General features: G+C 43.2%; 1 protein-coding gene across 2 annotated transcripts in view; it reads right to left on the reverse strand.

Annotated features, from left to right (window-relative positions):
• The window catches only part of trim62.1 (tripartite motif containing 62, tandem duplicate 1), a 42,091-nt gene extending 21,068 nt beyond the window's left edge, over positions 1-21,023 (reverse strand). For both annotated transcript variants that reach the window (XM_029672488.2, XM_029672480.2), the window contains exons 1-2: positions 20,825-21,023; positions 19,375-19,920 (exon numbers count right to left, since the gene is read on the reverse strand). In XM_029672488.2, coding sequence (XP_029528348.1) covers positions 19,375-19,782 — 408 coding nt within the window. In that variant the 5' untranslated portion in view covers positions 19,783-19,920; positions 20,825-21,023. The remainder of the gene's footprint in view (positions 1-19,374; positions 19,921-20,824) is intronic.
• Positions 21,024-21,536: the final 513 nt, after the last annotated feature.

Consider the following 21,536-nt stretch of genomic DNA (forward strand, 5'->3'; position numbering starts at 1 on the left):
AATCCTCAAGAGGCGGGTGGACAAACAAAAACCCACAAATTCTGACAAACTCCAAGCATTGATTATGCAAGAATGGGTCAACAGTCAGGATGTGGCCCAGAAGTTAATTGACAGCATGCCAGGGCGGATTGCAGAGGTCTTGAAAAAGAAGGGTCAACACTGCAAATAGACTCTTTGCATCAACTTCATGTAATTGTCAATAAAAGCCTTTGACACTTATAAAATGCTTGTAATTATGCTTCAGTATTCCATAGTCTAAAGACACTGAAGTAGCAAACTTTGTGAAAATTAATATTTGTTTCATTCAAAACTTTTGGCCACGACTGTAGATATGGTTAAAGTGACTATGCATATATGATGAACAGAGTAGCAGTAGCGTAAAAGAGGGGTTGGCGGGTGGTGAGTGGGACACAATGCAGATAGCCCGGTTAGCCAATGTGCGGGAGCACTGGTTGGTCGGCCCGATTGAGGTAGTATGTACATGAATGTATAGCTAAAGTGACTATGCATATATGATACACAGAGAGTAGCAGCAGCATAAAAAGAGGGGTTGGGAGGGAAGGGGGCACACAACGCAAATAGTTTGGGTAGCCATCTGATAACCTTTTCAGGAGTCGTGGCTTAGGGGTAAAAACTGTTGAGAAGCCTTTTTGTCCTAGACAAAAAGTCCTAATTCTGTAATGTATTGATTGTTGCTGAATCTGGCCAGGTCTCCCTTGAAAAATACTCTGTGTCTCAATGGGCTTTTCCTGGATAAATAAAGGTTAAATTTAAAAAAATGCTTTGTATTTTGTACATTACATAATAACTGAAATGCATTAGTGGCGCTCATAAATCAGCGTTCCAATTATTTCCAGAGACAGGCTCATTAGTAGTAGTGACTCAGCTCTACATTTGTGTTTTTCCACCCACCCACACAAAAACAATTTTACCAAACAAAACGCATGGATGAAGAGGACAAGCTTAGGTTTTCAAGAAAGCGCCACTGCTATTTCAGATGGGATGTTGTAAGGAATATAGCATCCTGAGCCTCAGAGCTCCTTGACCGGGGGGGGGGGGGGGGGTTATGACCAAAACCAAATATAACCATGTCTTCATAAAAACAAAAAAGAAGCTTCTTAGGATTAGGCAAACGCTTTGATAGTCAGCATGTTGTTCATTTAAAACCAAGTATCCATTATGTGTAAGAGCCACAAATCTCCACGGAGAACATCCTGTCATCACACGCTACATGCAGACAGACTACAGAGTTCACAAACACTGGTTTAGCTCCTACATCTTGGCCCTGGACGCAGCTGCATACCGTCGTCTCTCTGTAGCTGGCTGGCTTTACTATTTTACTGCTTGCCAGCGTTTCGACTTCATGTAAACCCAGAAAAAAAAAGTGTGTGTCGACTTGTGTACACACACACACAAAACAAACAAACATTAAATTTGTCCTCACAGTCTCCAGGCCAGTCCAGATTTACTCTGTAGCTCCCAGTCCATCGATTCACTTTCCATCTAGTCAATAAATACAGGGGTAAAACAGGCCAAACCACAATGCTGAATGTTTGGCCGAAGGGAAGCCCTGACTTTAGCTTGAAATGTACACTGATAGAAAAACAGGTCAAAGTCGCCACTGGCTGGGCAGAGAGACTCTGCAGTAGTGTAGTGGCCCCTCTGCTGCATGGACAGGGACCACTCCATCCGAGAGCAATCTGGCCTGGGGGTGCAGAGTGGAGTTGAACGCAATGAAGACAATGGGGAGAGATGAGAGAGGACAGTGTCACTGCAGTGATTATTCCCATACAGTGCCCAGACCAAACCAGAACCAATAACAAGAACACACCGTCTTCTATGGGAGAAACTTGGGTCTAGTTTAAGAACAACCAGTCTAGCATACACACTCCGCTTCCTCCATCGCCTCTCCTTCCAGAGCTGCTTTAATATTCATCTTGGCCTCACACCTCGTTAATAATCCAGCGAGGAATTGAAGGAACTGTAGGGCTCCCTGTGTGTTCACTAGACACCATATTCTCATTACAAGTCCAGGGTTGGTAATAGGCAGAGATAAGAGGATACGGAGGATTTCCCTGGTGCACCTGCAAGCCTGCCGATCCCTCGCTCATTCCACTGCATCTGGACTGAGGGGTAAAAGACACCAGAGTCACTGTGTACACAGCGGTAGTGTTCCATAATAGACCATGTAAACAGCTAGGCTACTCCACGGCAGGCAACAGCACAATACTAACGTCACCATGCAAGCTCCTCCCCACCCTACACTCCTGGAGCACCATTAGAGTGGAGGGGTTGGGGTGCGAGGCTGTAGAGCAGTAACGAGGACTCCTATCAAGAGCACGTCTAATTAAATCATCTGGAGCTAATCACGGACACAGGGAATTACAGGAGATAATGGCCCAGACTAGCCCTGAACAATGGCCTGTAATCTGGGCTGCTAAATCCCAGACTAATCAGGAACGCACAGCTCAGAGCCTCAGGGCTGGGCAGGGGTTCTGTGGCTGTCCGACCACACACACACACACACACACACAATGCAGCTCAATACTAATTACATTGTGGAAATGCTTACCACTCAGGCTGCACTAAAGAGAACTAAAGGAGGGCTATGTATAGGCAACCACTGCCTTCCTAGTAGCCCACTAGACTAGCATTTAATAACTCTGTACTCAAGATTATGGGGTTGTCGCAAATTATCAAATAATCTCCATGTAAAACAGATTTCCTTGCGGATGTGGACAGCAACATTGTGTTAGGAAGAGCTGATTTCCCTGCAGAATTACACCGACTGGTGTACATGCAGGGCTGAGGATAAGACCCTAAGCTGTCAAAGTTAGGAGACAGCACTTCCCCTTTCATAGCGAGGCAGACATGACCTGCAAATCCTCCTCCTGCTCCTCTCCTGCACACATACCACTCCCCAGGCAGTCTGGCAGCTAGCTAAATAAAAGGTTAAATGTAAAAATAAAATAAAAACAAGGGCCTACGGGGACAGGGTGGGAGCAGCATGGTCTGACTACAAGGCTATATCAACATCATTACACATAACTGAAACGAAGGTATTCCACTGCATCAACTAGGTTCATTGGCAGAAATGAGCTTATATGAACCTAATTTCATTGGCCTATTTCTTCCTGCATTCTTAGACATTTTACAGCTTATTGTAAAAGAGGGAGTGAGTTGGGCTGTAATAAAAACAGATGCGGGGACCTAAGAAAGCACACGAGAGAAGAAGAAACAAACAGCCAACCAGTCAACAAACAGCCAACACTGGTGAGGGCTCAAGACTCCAAATCGGGAACACTGGAGGGACCCAATGCAAATCTCCAACTAAGTAAATTAGGGATGCACGATATCAGCAACAACAACAAAAGCACAGCGCAATTGGCCGATATAAGCTAAAAATGGCAATATCAGCATTGGCTCGATGTCTAGTTTAACGCCGATGTGCAAAACCGATGTCAAAGTTGACGTGCATACCTATATAACGTAGCTTTATGACATAATGACGCCACGAAGACTACAGCGCTACACGTGCAACACAGCATTCCTAACCTGGCCCACAATGTCTGCTGTGTGGATCTATTTTGACGTTTCAAAGGAAGATAACAGAAAGGCCATATGCAACGTTTGTGCTGCTATTATTTCCTGAGGGGAGAAAGTGAAATCTTTCAAAACAACAAACCTAATTACTCATTTGAACGTGCATCACCCCCAGATGTTCAGCAACTACTCAGAACAAAAGCAGGGAAAAACTAACACTTCCAACAACTAAACGAGTTCAAGTCCAGCAGTCATTTGAAAGAGTAAGAACATTTCAGCGAGACAACTCAAAGGCCAAATCCATGAATGAATTCCAGATAATGGAATTCATTGCCCTTGACAAGCAACCGTTCTCTATCGTGGATGATGTTGGCTTTCGCCGACTGGTCGAGCCCCGGTAGACATTACCAAGTAGGCGCTATTTTTCAGATGTTGCCCTACCGGAGTTACACAGTATTGATGAAACGCACATCCATGAGCTACCTACTATGGGTGTCACAGCTATTAGCTTCACGACTGACATTTGGACCAGCGACGTCAGCCCCATGGGCATGCGGAGTCTGACAGCACGGTGGGTCGACGAGGATTTCGTACTGAGGAAAGATGTATTGCATGCTCAAGAATGTGCAGGTTTCCATTCCGCTGCTGCCATTTCAATGGCATTTGAGACGTTTGAAACATGAACACACTCCGAGCTCCATTCGAACAACTGGCTGGAGAAATAAGCTCATCAACTGCGTCTGCAGCAGACGTGACACCCTCTGTCATGGCAGTGAAACGCCTGCTCAACAAAACTTCCAAAACAGACTGTGGGGTTAAAACTGGCAAACGTACTCTACTAGAGACTGTGAACAAGCGATTCGGTGGCATTCTCTCTGAGCCTCTAATGTGTCGCCACCATGCTCAGTGCTAGGTACAAGGACCGCTACTTTGATGCAGACAAGAAACAGGGTTTACGTGAAATGTTGTTAGAGACACAGCAGGACAAGATGGAAACAGACACAGTGCACACCGAGGAAGAGAGGCCACGGACAGACAGAGCTGAAACGTCACTGCTCGACATGTATGATGAAATCCTGGTTGAGAATGAAACGACTGAACAAATTAACAATGAAACAGCACAGTAAGTAAGTGAAAGAAAAAGGTTTTGATTATGTTTAACTGGTAATGGGGACTTACAGTACGTAAATGTCAAGAAAATACATTTTTGGTCAGTTGTGTGTGTCTATTTAACTGTACTAGAAAGCTTTAAAAACAGCTAAAATTAAAAATATCTGTTATTGATATCAGTTTTTGGGAAGGAAAATATCGGATATAGGTATCGGCCAAAAATGTCATATCGGTGCATCCCTACAGTAAATGCAAAACCCAAAAAATCTACTGCAACAGTCAACGTATAATCTCAACACCTCCTCAATTCAGTACCACTGTGTTATAAAAAGACAAATGTGTAGTGAAATGAAGAGTGGGAGGAGGTGGATGAGCTAGTCATAGTCGGACGCGGGAAGTCTAGTTTAATGCACAACAGATGAAGCAACATCCAACTTGTCCACTGGGGTTCCGCTAGCAAAATGAATTGAAAGCCAATGAAATTGCGCCAAATACAAACCAACAGAAATCTCATAAATCAAATTTCTCAAACATACAAGTATTATGCACCATTTTAAAGATAAAATTCTCATTAATCCAGCCACAGTGTCTGATTTCAAAAATGGTTTACAGCGAAAGCTCCACAAACGATTATGTTAGGTCACCACCAACTCACAGAAAAACCCTGCCATTTTTCCAGCCAAAGAGAGTCACAAAAAGCACAAATAGAGATAAAATGAATCACTAACCTTTGATGATCTTCATCAGATGACACTCATATGACTTCATGTTACACACAATACATGTATGTTTTGTTCAATAAAGTGCATATCTATATCCAAAAAAATCTCATTTTACATTGGCGTGTTATGTTTAGTAGTTCCAAAACATGCAGTGATTTTGCAGAGAGCCACATCAATTCACAGAAATACTCATTATAAAATGTTGATGAAAATTCAAGTGTTATGCATGGAACTTTAGATACACTTCTCCTTAATGCAACCGCTATGTCAGATTTCAAAAAAACTTTACGGAAAAAGCATATTCTGAGTACGGCGCTCAGAGCCCAAACCAGCCAAAAGAAATATCCGCCATGTTGCGCAGTCAACAGAAGTCAGAAATAGCATTATAAATATTCACTTACCTTTGATGATCATCAGAATGCACTCCCAGGAATCCCAGTTACACAATAAATGTTTGATTTGTTTGATAAAGTTCATAATTTATGTCCATACACCTTTTGTTAGGGCGTTTGGTAAACAAATCTAAACGCGCGTGCAACTTCCAGCGGAAAGGTCGGACGAAAATTCCAAAAAGTTATATTACTGGTCGTAGAAACTATGTATAGAATCAATCTTTGGGATGTTTTTATCATAAATGTTCAATAATGTTTCAACCGGAGAATTCCATTGTCTGTAGAAAAGCAATGGAACGAGAGTTACCTCTCATCTGAGATCGAGGCTGCTGCCAGACCGCTGACTCATTCCCCTCTCATTCAGCCCCCCTTCACAGTAGAAGCCTAAAGATGGTTGACATCTAGTGGAAGCCTTAGGAAGTGCAAAATAACCCACTGTGAATTCGATAGGGGCTGAGTTAAACTACACACCTCAGATTTCCCACTTCCTTTTTTTCTCAGGTTTTTGCCTGCCATACGAGTTCTGTTATACTCACAGACATCATTCAAACAGTTTTAGAAAATTCAGAGTGTTTTCTATCCAATACTAATAACAACAATAATAATATGCATATATTAGCATCTGGGACTGAGTATGAGGCAGTTTGCTCTGGGCACGCTTTTCATCCAAAAGTGAAAATGCTGCCCCCTATCCCAAAGTTAAATGACTTGTTGTATGATTAGTCTGCTGGCATGGTCATCTGACATAGCAAAAGGTTAATAACACTTGCACTTTCTAGGTGAGTTTACACAAACCTCTTGTAGAAACTCCCCATCTCACTTTGGGAGCCCTCAGCAGAGTTTCACTAAGCAAGCAGCTTCAGTGGTAGCAGCAGTAACAAGGGAAATAGGCTAGAAGCTAATACATCTATCCCTGGATGAGGATGTTACGTTTGTATGCATCCTCTCTTAAAAATGCTCAACTGTTAATGGTGGGCTGCGACGTGTCAAGGGGAAATGTATCATTATTTAATTAATTACTCTAATTGATTTGGCCAAGTGCAACTGCACTCTCTGTTCAGTGCACTCTCTTCTTAGCAGCAGTACCTCTGTTCTGTTTGGCAGCTGCACGAGTGGGAGGGAGATGTGCGTGTGCCTCGTGGTTTACCAGATCTTTTTTCAGCAGTTTTCCGGAAGATCGCTCCGCGACCCACACGCTGCAGCGCTGTCATTCAGAAGCAGATTATCCGCTCTCAGCCACTGACTTGTCATTCCCACCCCACTCGGCATCACTCACCGCTGTCACCGAATTGACTCAAGCTAGCCACAAGTTCTGAGTGAGCTCAATCGTCATGAAATGCAAATAAAGCGGTGAGTTTCTCTCTATTGGTTTCATACAAACTTGGAGAAATAACGAGGAGCGCCGGCAATGTGTTTTGTGCGGGGAAGCGCTTAGTAATGAGTTTCTCAAAACAAACAAATTAAAACAACACGTGCTGGCCAAACATCCCCAGCATGACAGTAAATCCAGGGAGTTCTTTCAGAACAGGGCAGAATGCTTCAGGAAACAGGAAACTTCAACAATGGAAGAGTAAGTCAGCTAGCAAGGCATTATCGTCATTTTAGAACAGGTGATGATGATGATATTGTAAGCAGAAGTAAGGGAGTACTCGCTCTCATCGTAGTTGATGAGAGTTCCCCCGTTCAAACAATCCCCTTGTACAACAGCTAATAGCTAGCAAACGTTTACCAAAGCAAGCAAGCTAGCTACGGAGTGCAACCCTAAGTAACAGTACGGATTAAGTTAGCGGGTGTTAACAAGCATGGTTTGGCGGGTCATATTTCGGAGGACGCATGACTTGACCTTCACCTCTCCCGAACCTGTTGGGGAGTTGCAGCGATAAGACAAGATTGTAAATCACAAAAAGTGGGTAGGAAAAAATAAAAAGTACAGAAACAAACTCAATGCTGAGCATGACCATATAAGGTAACACTGTCAAAAAGTCCAGAATATATCTGCTTGTTGAAACCTTCAACCAGCCACACACCTCTCACCTCTCATGTCTTTTCTGATCCACATCTGGGTGATGTGATCAGATTATTCAAGTTCATCATGAAAAATGATATTTTAACAGCAACAGTTCCAACCTAGACTTTTTTTCAACAATCATTTATACAGCAAGATGTACAGTAGGCCTGATAATTTTCATCTGTATTGTTACTTAGGGTTGCACTATCAAAAACTGGGTCTGTGTGTTTGTTTCCTGTTAGACATCAGTGTGATCAATCAGTTTATTCCTGTTTAGAATGAAAACGTATTGTATTTAACAGCAACAGTTATGTAAGAGTGTTTTTAATGGGGAACAATAAAACATTAATCTATTTATATGGGTATTTCGTTTCATTGTTATTTGTTTTTGGGGCAATGAAATGTACCCATATTTACATATAGTTGCATGTTTTCATAAGCTTGGGTCCCAGGAAAACACAGAATTTCTCATTTGGGTCTAATAGGATATGACCGTTCTGCCTTTCGCATGGCCCTGTTTCCGCATGAACGCAACCGCGCTCCCTCTCTGCGATGTCACCCTGACTGACCGCCAATTCACTCAAACTCATTTGCTAGTGAGCTAGAAGAAGAAAAACCTGTCTGGCTCTGGGAACCACCTTTCTCAGAAGAATTATATAAAACGAGCTATGTAATAAAGAGCATATGTCTGGAATTAGGAGGAAAAATAAGGACGGGATAGAGGGAGCGAGAAAGTAAATGAGAGAGAGAGAGAGAGAGAGAGAGCTGGAGCGGACTGGGGCAGGACACAGGAGAATAGGTAGCCATGGGTGCCCTTGAAATTGCCTGACTCATTACTGCAGCAATGGGACTGTGTGTAGAAAGGGAGCTCAGAGAGAGCCGACAGAGTGAGAGAGACAGAGAGAGCCCTGGTTAACCCCTGGAGGGACACTTCAAAGGCCCACATGCTTCTCTCTTTCCACTGCTTCAAATACCACACAGTGGAGCAGATAAGAGGAAAAATGGTAACACATTGTCATGCTTAACCTCCGTGTTCTGGACCAGATAAGGATGAAATGATAACTGGGGATATGGCAGGTCTAACGGAGAGTGGAATACAGGAGTTCCCTTTAACTGACAGATCTTGCTGGAGGTTGAGCTCTATGGTACACCCACAGACACTCCCAGGATAGAAAACCACAGAGCCATTGGAGACTTTGCTAAAGCAAATAGATGTGCTGTACCCTCTCCCACAGCCTCCTGCGCATTCCTAAAAATAACGTCTCTGGAGCTCAGTTAGTCTCCAAACACGTCCCTGTATGCATAAGTAACCAGGGGCTACAGAACACTTTTCCTCTAGTCGGGGTTTCCTATCACCGCTGTCTGTCTAATGACAAGTGGAGCAGAAAGAGGTTCATGTCCTGGGGTATGAAACTCAAACTCTCCTGTCCCAGTCCTAGGCTGCTGTGCTGTTTGTTGCTAATTGGCTACTTGCCAAACTTTTCATTATTTACTTTTAATAACCATTTAAACTCTGCATTTAACCAAATTTACCAACGCCTTAGTTTTTTTCATTCAACTTTTTTATCCCGGACGCTTTATCTGGACATGCTTCTGCAGGACCTCCACCAGCCGAAAAAAGCTAAGTAGCAACATTAACTCTATGCCATCTAATTGCAGTCACTGTACACACAATATGCACAACAACTATCACTTCATGGTGAGGATAGCAGAGTTGCAAGCCCAGCTTCAGACGCAATCGTTAGGAAAGGGCAATTTAAGTGTAGGAAAGATGAAACAGCGTGTCACCAGTAAGTACAGATAGTAGTATAAGTCAGCCCACAAAGTCCTCGCAGCCGGACACTTTTCTCAAGGCTTCATTCAGCCGACAGAAACTTTCAACCGGTTCTCCCCATTAAGCAACGAGTCGGAGTCAGAGGCCGAGCCTTCTCAGGTCTCTCCTCCACCCGTTACGGGGTGTGAGCCACAGAAGCCACCCACCATTATCTCTGACAAATTGAAAACACTAGTCATTGGCGACTCCATTACCCGCAAAATTAGACTTAAAGAATCATCCAGCAATCATGCACTGTTTACCAAGGGGCAGGGCTACTGACGTAAATGCTAATCTGAAGATGGTGCTGGATGAGGCTAAAACTGGTGATGTAGAGAGTATAGGGATATTGTTATCAACGTCGGCACCAACTATGTTAGGGTGAAACAGTCAGAGGTCACCAAGCGCAACATAACTTCAGCGTGTAAATTAGCTAGTAAGACGTATCGGCATCGAGTAAATGTCTCTAGCCCCCCTCGCAGTCCTAGCTGGAGGGGTGCTCTCATCTTATCTATCAACATAGACAGGGCTCGAACTCCTCTAGCTCCACAATGAGATGGGTTGCAGGCCAGGTTGCAGGCCAGGCAGCAGGCTGTTAGCCAGCTTGCCAGCTTAGTGAAGTCTGCCGCTAGCACAATCAGTATAGTCAGCTTAGTTTTCCCCATTGAGACAGTGTCTGTGCCTCAATCTAGGTCAGGAAAATCTAAACATGGCGGTGTTCACTTTAGCAATCTCACTGGAATAAAGACCTCCATCCCGGTCATAAAAAAAAAGAAAAAAAAGAGACCTTACAATTCAATTCAAAATAGGACTACTTACTGTTAGATCCCTCATATCCAAGGCACTCATAGTCAATTAACTAATCACTGATCATAACCTTGATGTGATTGGCCTGACTGAAACATGGCTTAAGCCTGATGAATATAATGAGTTAAATGAGGCCTCTCTTCCAGGTTACACTAGTATCTCCCACACATCCTGCAAAGGTGTTGCTTACATTTTTTACAGCAAATTTCTATTGGAAAATAAATTAAATAAACTGCTTTTCATTTTATTAGCTTCTAGTCATTAAATCTAAACAACCTACCCAAGCACTTTTTATATCCTTGAGATCCTATCAGACCTTGTAGTCATGGCACATAATATTCAACATTTTTGGTGACTTCAATATTCACATGGAGAAGTATACAGACCCACTCCAAAAGGCTTTCGGAGCCATTAGCTATTCAGTGAGTTTTGTCCAACATGTATCCGGATGTACACATTGCCACAGTCATAACCTGGATCTCGTTCGGACCCGTGGAATAAATATTGTGGATCTAAATGCTCTTCCTCATAATCCTGGACTATCGGACCACCATTTTATTACGTTTGCAATCGCAACAAATAATCTGCTCAGACCCCAACCAAGGATTGTCATTTACATTTACATTTAAGTCATTTAGCAGACGCTCTTATCCAGAGCGACTTACAAATTGGTGCGTTCACCTTAAGACATCCAGTGGAACAGCCACTTTACAATAGTGCATCTAAATCTTTTAAGGGGGGGGGAGGTGAGAAGGATTACTTTATCCTATCCAAGGTATTCCTGAAAGAGGTGGGGTTTCAGGTGTCTCCGGAAGGTGGTCAAAAGCAGCGCTATAAATCGGACAACCCAAAGATTCCTAGATGCCCTTCCAGTCTTCCTACACCTACCCAAGGATGTCGGAGTACAAAAATCCATTAACCACCTAACCGAGGATCTAAATGTAATCTTGCGTAATACCCTAGATGCAGTTATACATCTAAAAACAAAAACATTTGTCACAAGAAATGAGCTCCCTGGTATTCAGAAAATACCAGAGCCCTGAAGCAAGCGTCCAGAAAATTGGAACGGAAATGGAGCACCACCAAACAGAAAGTCTTCCGACTAGCTTGGAAAAGATAGTTCCGTGCAATATCGAACAGCCCTCACTGCTGCTCGATCAGCCTAATTTTCCAACCTGATTGAGGAGAATAAAAACAAATCAAAAATGTATATTTGATACTGCCGCAAATCTAACTGAAAAGCAGCATTCCCCAAGAGAGGAGGGCTTTCACTTCAGCAGTGATAAACTCATTAATTTTTCACTCATTAATTTTTCGACGAAAAAGATCATGATCATTAGAAAGAAAATTACGGACTCCTCTTTGAATATGTGTATTGCTCAAAAACTCAGTGGTCCTGCGTCTCCCCTGGACTGCCAGGCCATAAGATCAATGGAGACACTGGAGTTTTTTAATCCTGTATATCTCCAAACATTCATGAAAATAGTCATGGCCTCCAACCCTTCCAGCTGCCTACTGGACCCTATTCCAACTAAACTACTGAAAGAGCTACTTCCTGTGCTTAGCCCTCCTATGTTGAACAAAAATAAACAGCTCCCTATCCTCAGGATGTGCACCAAACTCACTGAAAGTGGCAGTAATAAAGTCTCTCCTGAATTTTTTTATATATATATATATATATATATATATCAAATCTCCCATTCCTCTCATTTAAAAAAAAAAAAGCTGTTGCGCAGCTACTCACTGCCTTCTTGAAGACAAATGATGTATCCGAAACACTCCAGTCTGGTTTTAGACCCCATCATAGTACTGAGACTGCACTTGTGAAGGTGGTAAATGACCTTTTAATGACGTCAGACCAAGGATCTGCAGCTGTCCTTGTGCTCCTAGACCTAAGTGCCGCCTTCGACACCATCAATCACTATATTCTATTGGAAGCCTGTGTTTCAGATATAAGGAAGTGGATGGTGGCAAAATTTCACTTCTAAACTCGGACAAAACAGAGATGCTTGTTATAGGTCCCAAGAAACAAAGAGACTTGCTGTTTGATCTGGTGTGGCAGGTAGCCTAGGGGTTAGTGTTGGACTAGTAACCGAAAGGTTGCAAGATTGAATCCCCGAGCTGACAAGGTAAAAAATAAAAAAAATAAAAGAATATTGGTCATTCTGCCCCTGAACAAGGCAGTTAATCCACTGTTCCACAGAAAATAAGAATTTGTTCTTAACTGGCTTGCCTAGTTAAATAAAAGGTATCTTCATGGTTGTACAGTCATCTCAAAACTGAAGGACCGTGGCGCTACTCTGGACCCTGATCTCTCTTTTGACATCCATATCAAGAATATTTGAAGGGCAGCCCCCCCTCGTAACATTACAAAAATCAATAACAGTTTGTCCAAAAATGATGCAGAAAAGATAATCCATGCTTTTGTCACTTCTAGATTAAACTACTGCAATGCTCTACTCTCCGGCTACCCGGATAAAGCACTAAATAAACTTCAGTCAGTGCTAAACACGGCTGCTAGAATCTTGATTAGAACAACAAAACAGTTGATCATATTACTCCAGTGCTAGCCTCTCTACACTGGCTTCTTGTTAAGGCTAGGGCTGATTTCAAGGTTTTACCACTAACCTACAAACCATTGCATGGACTTGTTCCTACCCATCTCTCCGATTTGGTCCTGCATTACATACCTACACGTACTCTACGGTCACAAGACGCAGGCCTCCTTATTGTCCCTGGAATTTCTAAGCAAACAGCAGGAGGCAGGTTTGTCTCCTATTGAGCAACATTTTTATGGAATGGTCTGTCCATCCATGTGAGACACAGACTCGGTCTCGACCTTTAAGTCTTTACTGAAGACTCATCTCTTCAGTAGGAGGGGTGCTTCACTCGAGTGGGTTGAGTCACTGGCGTGATCTTCCTGTCCGGTTTTGCTCGCGCGGTGGAGATCTTCCTGTGCTATACTCAGCCTTGTATGTTGATATTCCTCCAGTGGTGTGAGTGCTGCGCTTTGGGGATGGGGTTATACCCTGTCTGGTTTGCACAGGGTCCCCAACCCAGTCTCTATGCTGCAGTAGTCCGTTCTGGGGGGCTAGGGTCAGTCTGTCCTATCTGGTGAAATTCTCATGTCTTATCTGGTGTCCTGTGTGCTGCTGTTCTGCCTGCGGCTATGGAACCCTGACCGGATGTGCTACCTTCTCTAGCGCCCTCTCTCTCCCTCTAGCACCCTCTCTAGCGCCCTCTCTGAATGCTAAGCTATGAAAAGCCAATTGACATTTACTCCTGAGGTGCTGACCTGTTGCACCCTCTACAAGCACTTTGATTATTATTTGACCCTGCTGGTCATCTATGAACATTTGTAAATCTTGAAGAACGATCTGGCCTTAATGGCCATGTACTCTTATAATCTCCACCCGGCACAGCCAGAAGAGGACTGGCCACCCCTCAGAACCTGGTTCTCTCTCTAGGTTTCTTCCTTGGTTCCTGCCTTTCATGGGAGTTTTTCCTAGCCACCGTGCTTCTACATCTGCATTGCTTGCCGTTTGGGGTTTTAGGCTGGGTTTCTGTATAAGCACTTTGTGACATCTGCTGATGTAAAAAGGGCTTTAGAAATACATTGATTTGATCTGCAACCTGACAGATCACAATTAAGGGACTGGCCTTAGTGATTCCAGTTTGTCGATATGGAGCAGAGACAATTGGGCCTAAAATAAAGTATTCAGACCTCTTCCCCTTTCCCACATTTTATTACAGTACATACAGCCTTATTCTAAAACTGATTAAATTATTTCCCCCCCCTCATCAATCTATACACAATACCCCATAATGAGAAAGTGAAAACAGGTTTAGAATATATTGCTAATTTATTTAAAATAAATAGCAAAAATAATGTATTTACATAAGTATTCAGACCCTTTGCTATGACTCGAAATTGAGCACAGGTGCATCCTGTTTCCATTGATCATCCTTGAGATGTTTCGACAACTTGGAGTCCACCTGTGGTAAATTCAATTGATTGGACATGATATGGAAGGGCACACACCTGTCTATATAATGTCTAATAGTTGACAGTGGATGTCAGAGCAAAAACCAAGCAATGAGGTTGAAGAAATTGTACGTAGAGCTCCAAGACAGGATTGTGTCGAGGAACAACAGTTCTGCAGCATTGAAGGTCCCCAAGGATACAATGGCCTCCATCATTCTTAAATGGAAGAAGTTTAGAACCACCAAGACTCTTCATATAGCTGGCCACCAGGCCAAACTGAGCAATTGGGGGAGAAGGACCTTGGTCGGGGAGGTGACCAAGAACCTGATGGTCACTCTGACAAAGCTCCAGAGTTCCTCTGTGGAGATGGGAGAACCTTGCAGAAGGACAACCATCTCTACAGCACTCCACCAACCAGGCCTTTATAGTAGAGTGGCCAGACGGAAGCCACTCCTCAGTAAAATGCACATGACAGCCCACTTGGAGTTTGCCAAAAGGCACCTAAAGGACAAGATTATCTGGTTTGATGAAACCAAGGGTCACATCTGGAGGAAACCTGGCACCATCCCTACAGTGAAGCATGGTGGTAGCAGCATCATGCTGACTTGCCTAGGTAAATAAAAGGTTACATTATTTTTTTAAATATATTTTTTAAATGCTGTGGGGATGTTTCTCAGCCGCAGGGACTGGGAGACGAGTAAGGATTAAGGTTAGGATGAAAGTAGCAAGGTACAGAGAGATCCTTGATGAAAGCCTGCTCCAGTGTTCAGGACCTCAGACTGGGGCGAATGTTCACCTTCCAACAGGACAACGACCCTAAGCACACAGCCAGGACAATGCAGGAGTGGCTCAGCCAGAGCCCGGACTTGAACCCGATCTAACATCTCTGGAAAGACCCGAAAATAGCTATGCAGCGATGCTGCCCATCCAACCTAACAGAGCTTGAGAGGATCTGCAGAGAAGAATGGGAGAAACTCTCAAAATACAGGTGTGTCAAGCTTGTAGCGTCATACCCAAGAAGACAAGGCTGTAATCGCTGCCAAAGGTGCTTCAACAAAGTACTGAGTCAAGGGTCTGAATACTTGATATTTCAGTTTTTATTTTTGCTTTATCATTATGGGGTAGTGTGTAGCTTGATGAGGGGGTGAAAAACAATTTCATCCATTTTATAATAAGCCTGTAACACAATGTGGGGGAAAGTCATGGGGTCTGAACACTTTCCCAATGCAATGTCCAGCCACAAACATAGCATAAGCAATCTCCCAGTCTGTTTCAGATGGCACTAACATGGAAAAAGATTGCACCATATTGCATCAAACACAGCTGTCCACCCACAAACACTTCAGTCAGAGATGCAATCCCAAAGACAAGAAGCCTCAATGGCCAGACTTCAGACTAATAAGGCTAAGCCAATGACCAACTAAACTAAATTTCCAATTGTGTATTTGTAAAAGGGGTTGATCTGCTCTGAATAGTTGGGGAGATGCGATCATGCTAGCCATGCCCTCCTGTGTGAACAGAGGCACAAAGCTCCTCCTACGCAGAGTGCATTAGTTCCCTCTGAATCTCTGCTCCCTCAAGCAAATGGCAGAACTGACAACAAATCCTTCTCTATCCCCACCTTAATATCCTTTACATTGAAAAGCACATGCAGAAAGTGTGTGTGTGTGTGTGTGTGTGTGTGTGTGTGTGTGTTGGAGGACATGCCATCTACCACATTATAGATTTGACTGCAGCATGGATCCACAGGGGACAAGGATGACAATCTGCAGGAGCAAAGCCCCCTGACATCAGCAACAACAACCAACAAGACTGTTGGCCTGCCTGCCTGAGGTCAGAGCAGTGGAGTGCCAAGCTAAGGAGATTACACCCTCTTTCTCCCAGCCCAGAGCCCAGAGAGTAGCTCCTGCCACAAGCCAACCAAAGCCCTGGCTGGGCTCATCTGTGGCCAGGGCCAGGCAAACAGACAGTAGACATCACTTATCTGGCTCAACATATAGGCTATTTTTAAAGCATTCAGTGCAACACCAAAATGTTTGCACCACTCCCTATGGTAAGTTGCAGCGTAAACAACAAGGTAACCAGAGACATTTTGCTCTATCCTCAGTCTTCCAGTCGGGGAATGGGCAATACAGTGACAGTATAATGTAACCTAAAAGCAAGCAACGCTGGGCAAATTACTGCTCCAAACTCTGCTTTTCAATTCACCTCTCAAAATACATCAATCTTTTAACGCAGGGCAGTAGAGCTGGTGAGTCAGTCAGTCAGCCTGAAGCTATTTTTCGGTGGTCCTGTACGGCTCAGTTGGTAGAACATGGTGCTTACCCTGCCAAGGTTGTGGGTTCGATTCACGGGGAAACCCATACGGAAAAATGTATGCATGCATTACAAAGCTGCTTTGGATATAAGCGTCTGCTATGTTATATTATTATAAGTATATATTACAATAATAATAATTTCCTACTGGTGGCCTGTTGTACAGAGGAATGCTCTCTGACTGAGAACCTCATGGAGCTTGCAGTGTCATTCCAGCCAGAGAGAGAACAAAAGGAAGAAAGGCATCCCACCCAGCAACATATCCCCTTAGGTCTCAGCTGGCAAAACCCTAGATCACTACCACTCGACAGAGACTTCCCACCTGGCACTTCAAGTGCCTTCTGAGTTGAACATTGCTTTTAGGCACCTTCGTTCATCACACCTTGACACTTCTTACTCAGAATTATCAGGGTTTGTGTTCAATGTGAACTTCGTACCCACAGGCAAAACCATTGAACAATGTGTTTCCTCAACCGTCCAACTGGTGTTAGTTAGCTAAAATCAGGGAACAAAACTGAAAAGACGGAACATGTTTGCCAATAAGTCGAACAACATTCCTGTTCCTTTCGTTTCACTTTAACAAGAAATGACGATCTGAACACAAAACACTTGAAACAGAAGTGTGCCAAACTCATAGGGGCCAAAAGTCACTTGTTTCCAATGGAGACTATGGGTACCTCTCTTCTCTCAGAGTCCTGTAGATCTGGGCAGCTTCTTAACCTCCTGTCGTAATACTAAACGTCACAGCAGTTGCTGTTGGAAAAGGCTCCAAGTTGAGAAACTGTCCAAGAATGTTGTACCAATTAATTCTGCATTGAGATTACACTGCTCTGACCTTTTTTCATGCTCCAAGGCAGCCTGGATAAACCTAGACAGACGGTTTTTGAGGCTTGTCGAGTTCAGTTCCCAGTTCATAATGGCTGCAAGCAGTCAGCAGCAAGTAGACCATTTCAATTGAACTCGGGGGAAGACGTTGTGAAATAGGGTACTACCTTCGACTCTCACGTACTCAACATGAATATATTAAAAATAGGTTCTCTCTCCTCCCGAGTCAGACATAAGCAATACGGGGATAACATAAAGAACAGTCAGAGCCTGCTGCCGTCCCACAGATAGGCTTAATGCTTGTAGAACAGAAGCGGGATTGAGGAAATTATTTTAAAAAGGGCACAAAGACATAAGAACCCAGGTCTGGTCATGCATTTTACAGCCACATGAATGTAGCACATTCTTCTTCTACTTCCCCTTCCAGACTCCCTACCTGATACAAAGATTAGGGTATATTACACATTTCCGTCATATTTCTTGACATCTTACCAGAGTCTAATTTAGCCCAATTTGCCAGTTAGGTACATATGTACTTGTCATTTAAACATTTTTTTAAATTCTGTGTATTTTAATATTTTCAAATAATGTGGCCTGAATCAATTAATTATATTCAAAGTATTTGGAAGTATGTTCAAATAATTTCCTATAAATAGCCTGCTATTTGAAAGCATTTTCAAATACTATTTTCAAATACCTGGGTTAAATGCACAAGAGTGAGTTTGAGTCAGTGTATTTTCAAATACTTTCCAAGAGTATTTCCAAATACATAACAATATTAAAACTACTTGTCATTTAAAATAAATAGCAAAATACTTACTTCCAAATGCCTTTGAAAGTAATGAAAATACCCTAAATAGTATCTGTTAGCTACTAGACTAACTGACCTTCACATCAAACCCAACACCATAAAAGTGTATGAAATTACATAGTACCCCCTTCCTAAAAATACCCACTACACTGAGCAGCATAATTGGTGTGGCTATGCAAGACCGTGATACTGTAGTTCTTATCAGTAAGAAGATACTGTACTACCACATTCAATCCCTAAAGACTTCGTGTGTCAGTGTGAATTACTGCAGTAAGGAGATTGTGTAAACCTTTCAGACGAGTGCCCGAGTGTTGGTAAGCATAAGCCCTCAGGTCTGGTCCTTATCAGAGTGGTGTTGACCAACCACAGTGTGAATCAAGTGTTTCCGTTCAGCAGTATCACAACTAAGCTCTAGTCAGACAGTGGCTCGGGACAAAGAGTGGGTCTCTGTAGCTGCCTTGAGTGTTGACGGATTTAAGGGTTTAATACACAAAACAAATGGGATTGGACTTGTACTGTTAAGCATACTGTACTTTAATGGAGTGCAAAGAAAGAGAACAGGATTAGGCTGACTGCTATGCCAGTGTTACGGGATTGGGTCTCTGTGGGACTAATCCAAGTGTTGAAGAAAAGGCTAACCGTATTAAATTGACACCAAGTATGTCGTAATATCTGCAATATCAAAGGAAAATAGATTGAATTGTTGCAATATACCCCATCATTAGTCTATACAGAGATGCTATTTGGAATTTCAGACTACAGTTGTAATGAAAATCTCATATGGCCTTATTCTACCGTTCTTTGTTACGCTGCCTGAGGGCAAAGACGGTGTGTTATTTTGCAAATCAATGGTTTGTCCTCTATCGTTTGGCAGAAAACTTTTGTATATCAACAGAATATTTACAATTTCTGTCTGTTCCACTCCATTTCCCCCTAATTCATCCCCTGGGCCCCGACTATGACCAACACTGTTACCACTAATAATTCTGGACACCTCAGGGTATGTACTGGAGGAAGAGAAGGGATGACAAGTCAAACTGACCTGTATCTCCTCGTAGGCCTCGTCAATAGTGGTGACCTGATGCTGCTCGTGTAAGGCTGGCTCGTCACAGAAGAAACACACCAGGCTCTTGTCGCTGAGGCAGAAAAGCTTGACCTTCTCGTGGTCCTTGCAGGGATAGGAGCTCCTCTGCGCGTTGAGGATGGCGTCCAGCGGGAAGGCTGAGTAGCGCTCCACGATGTTGGCTAGCTTGAGGCTTGGGGAGAGAAGAGGGTCTGCGAAGGTCCTCCTGCACTCAGGACAGTCTCGTACACCGTGGGGCTCCTGTCTGCTCCAGTGCTCAGTGATGCACTTTCGGCAGAAATAGTGCTCACAGCCAAAACTGACAGGGTCCTGGTAGATACTCAGGCAGATGGAACACAGGAGCTCATCCTTCAGACAGCAAGCCATTTGCAAACACAGAGGTTGAGCTGCATTTAACTGCACACTGGCTATACTTTTTTAAGACAATGTTCTGGCTTGTGAGATCAACTCTTGACTGGCAGTTCTTTGACACCCACTTCAGAATCTTGGCCACTCTTGATTTTCCTGTATTTTGTGTGTGTGTGGGGGGGGGGGGGGGGGGGGGGGGGGGGGGGGAGACGCCATATCCATCAGAGCCTATCCAACAAGCAGCAATTCACATTTATGGGCAAACAAAAAAATGATTACATAAAACTAGGTCGCAGTTGTAAATGAAAACTTGTTCTCAACTTGCCTACCTGGTTAAATAAAGGTGAAATAAAACATTTAAAAATGTAAATGAAAACTACATCTGATAAAGGGATCGAGGGCACTGGCATTGCTGACTAGCACTAGGTGCAGTAAACCAGCTATCTTTGCCTTCATATATTGCTAAACAGTAGCCAGCAAGAATAGGCTGGTTGCTGGAAGTTAGCTGTGATTTGACCAATTGTTAGGAAATGTGAACCACTGTCAATGCTATGGCATCTGTGTTCAATCAAAATGACAGAGATTTTTTTTAACAGCAGGTTACATTTTCCTTGTCTTCTAGCTACTAAGATGGAGTGTCGCTCACAGTAACTGCAGTATTTTTAACATTGATTTTAACGTTACCTGTCCTCACTTCGACACTGGTCATATCAGCTAACAAGCTAGCTATGTTTCGAAGCTAGCCAGCTACGGCTAACGAATCGACATGTTTAGAAAAAAGTGAGACAGCAACTCCATTTGCCATACAAAGTTATTTAGTTAACGTTTGTTACCTGGGTATTTCTGTACTTTACTTCGCTTGTCAGCTAACTCACCGTTCATATTTTTCAGTTGTCAAACTGACAAACTAACATCAGCTCGCTAGCGTTTGCTATCTAACGTTAATTGGCTACCTCGCGAGCTAGTTATAGCTAACGTTAGTTGCCTTGCTGGCCAGTTGGATTTGTAAACATTGCTAACATCTGCCTCCTCTATAGGGAAAATAATTTGACAAACTTACCTTAGCAAGTCTCCTTTGGTAACGTTACTTCAAATCAGGGTGCTTTCAACGCGACCCTGTCTGACCTTTACCAAAACTATCGAAGAAGACTGCTCCACATCAAATAAATCATTTCAGACACCTCACTCACGGCACTGTTGTCACAGTGACAAGCACAACTCCTGAATTTCTGCTCAGGTCCCTTTCAGGAAGGAATGGAATACAGCAACACAGATAGAACAATGAGCCAGATATTTCACCGGATGTATAAATGTGAATCATCTGGTTGGTGTTTCCCATCACACCAAATATGGTGATGAGAGGAAGCCCATTGACCGGCAGTGGGAGAAAATAGAACTAGATGGAGTTTGGCTTATATTCTGCACATTTTCTCATCGAAGAAACATTTGAACTCCATACAGTTTTCTGTTTCCAAACATAGAATCTATAACAAACAGAGTGGACTGCGTTTTGTAGAACCTTTGCCTACGTTTTAAAAAACTGCGTTGTTTAGAAGGGCGAATTGAGTTAATGCACTTGCGCACTTTACAGAGTAGGCGTTCCCTAACGGAAATATGATAATAAATGGTAGAACACGCCAATAGGATCTCACTAACTCGTGTTTAGCGCTGCCCAATTCATTGCTTGTTCTGCCCACTATGATTAATTTGCTCCCATTGGAAACGACAGGCTGTGGTCTATCTTTGATTAATTATAAAACATCTTTGACAGC

This window comes from Oncorhynchus nerka, linkage group LG2 (genome assembly GCF_034236695.1).
Source record: "Oncorhynchus nerka isolate Pitt River linkage group LG2, Oner_Uvic_2.0, whole genome shotgun sequence".
NCBI classification, from domain to species: Eukaryota; Metazoa; Chordata; class Actinopteri; order Salmoniformes; family Salmonidae; genus Oncorhynchus; species Oncorhynchus nerka.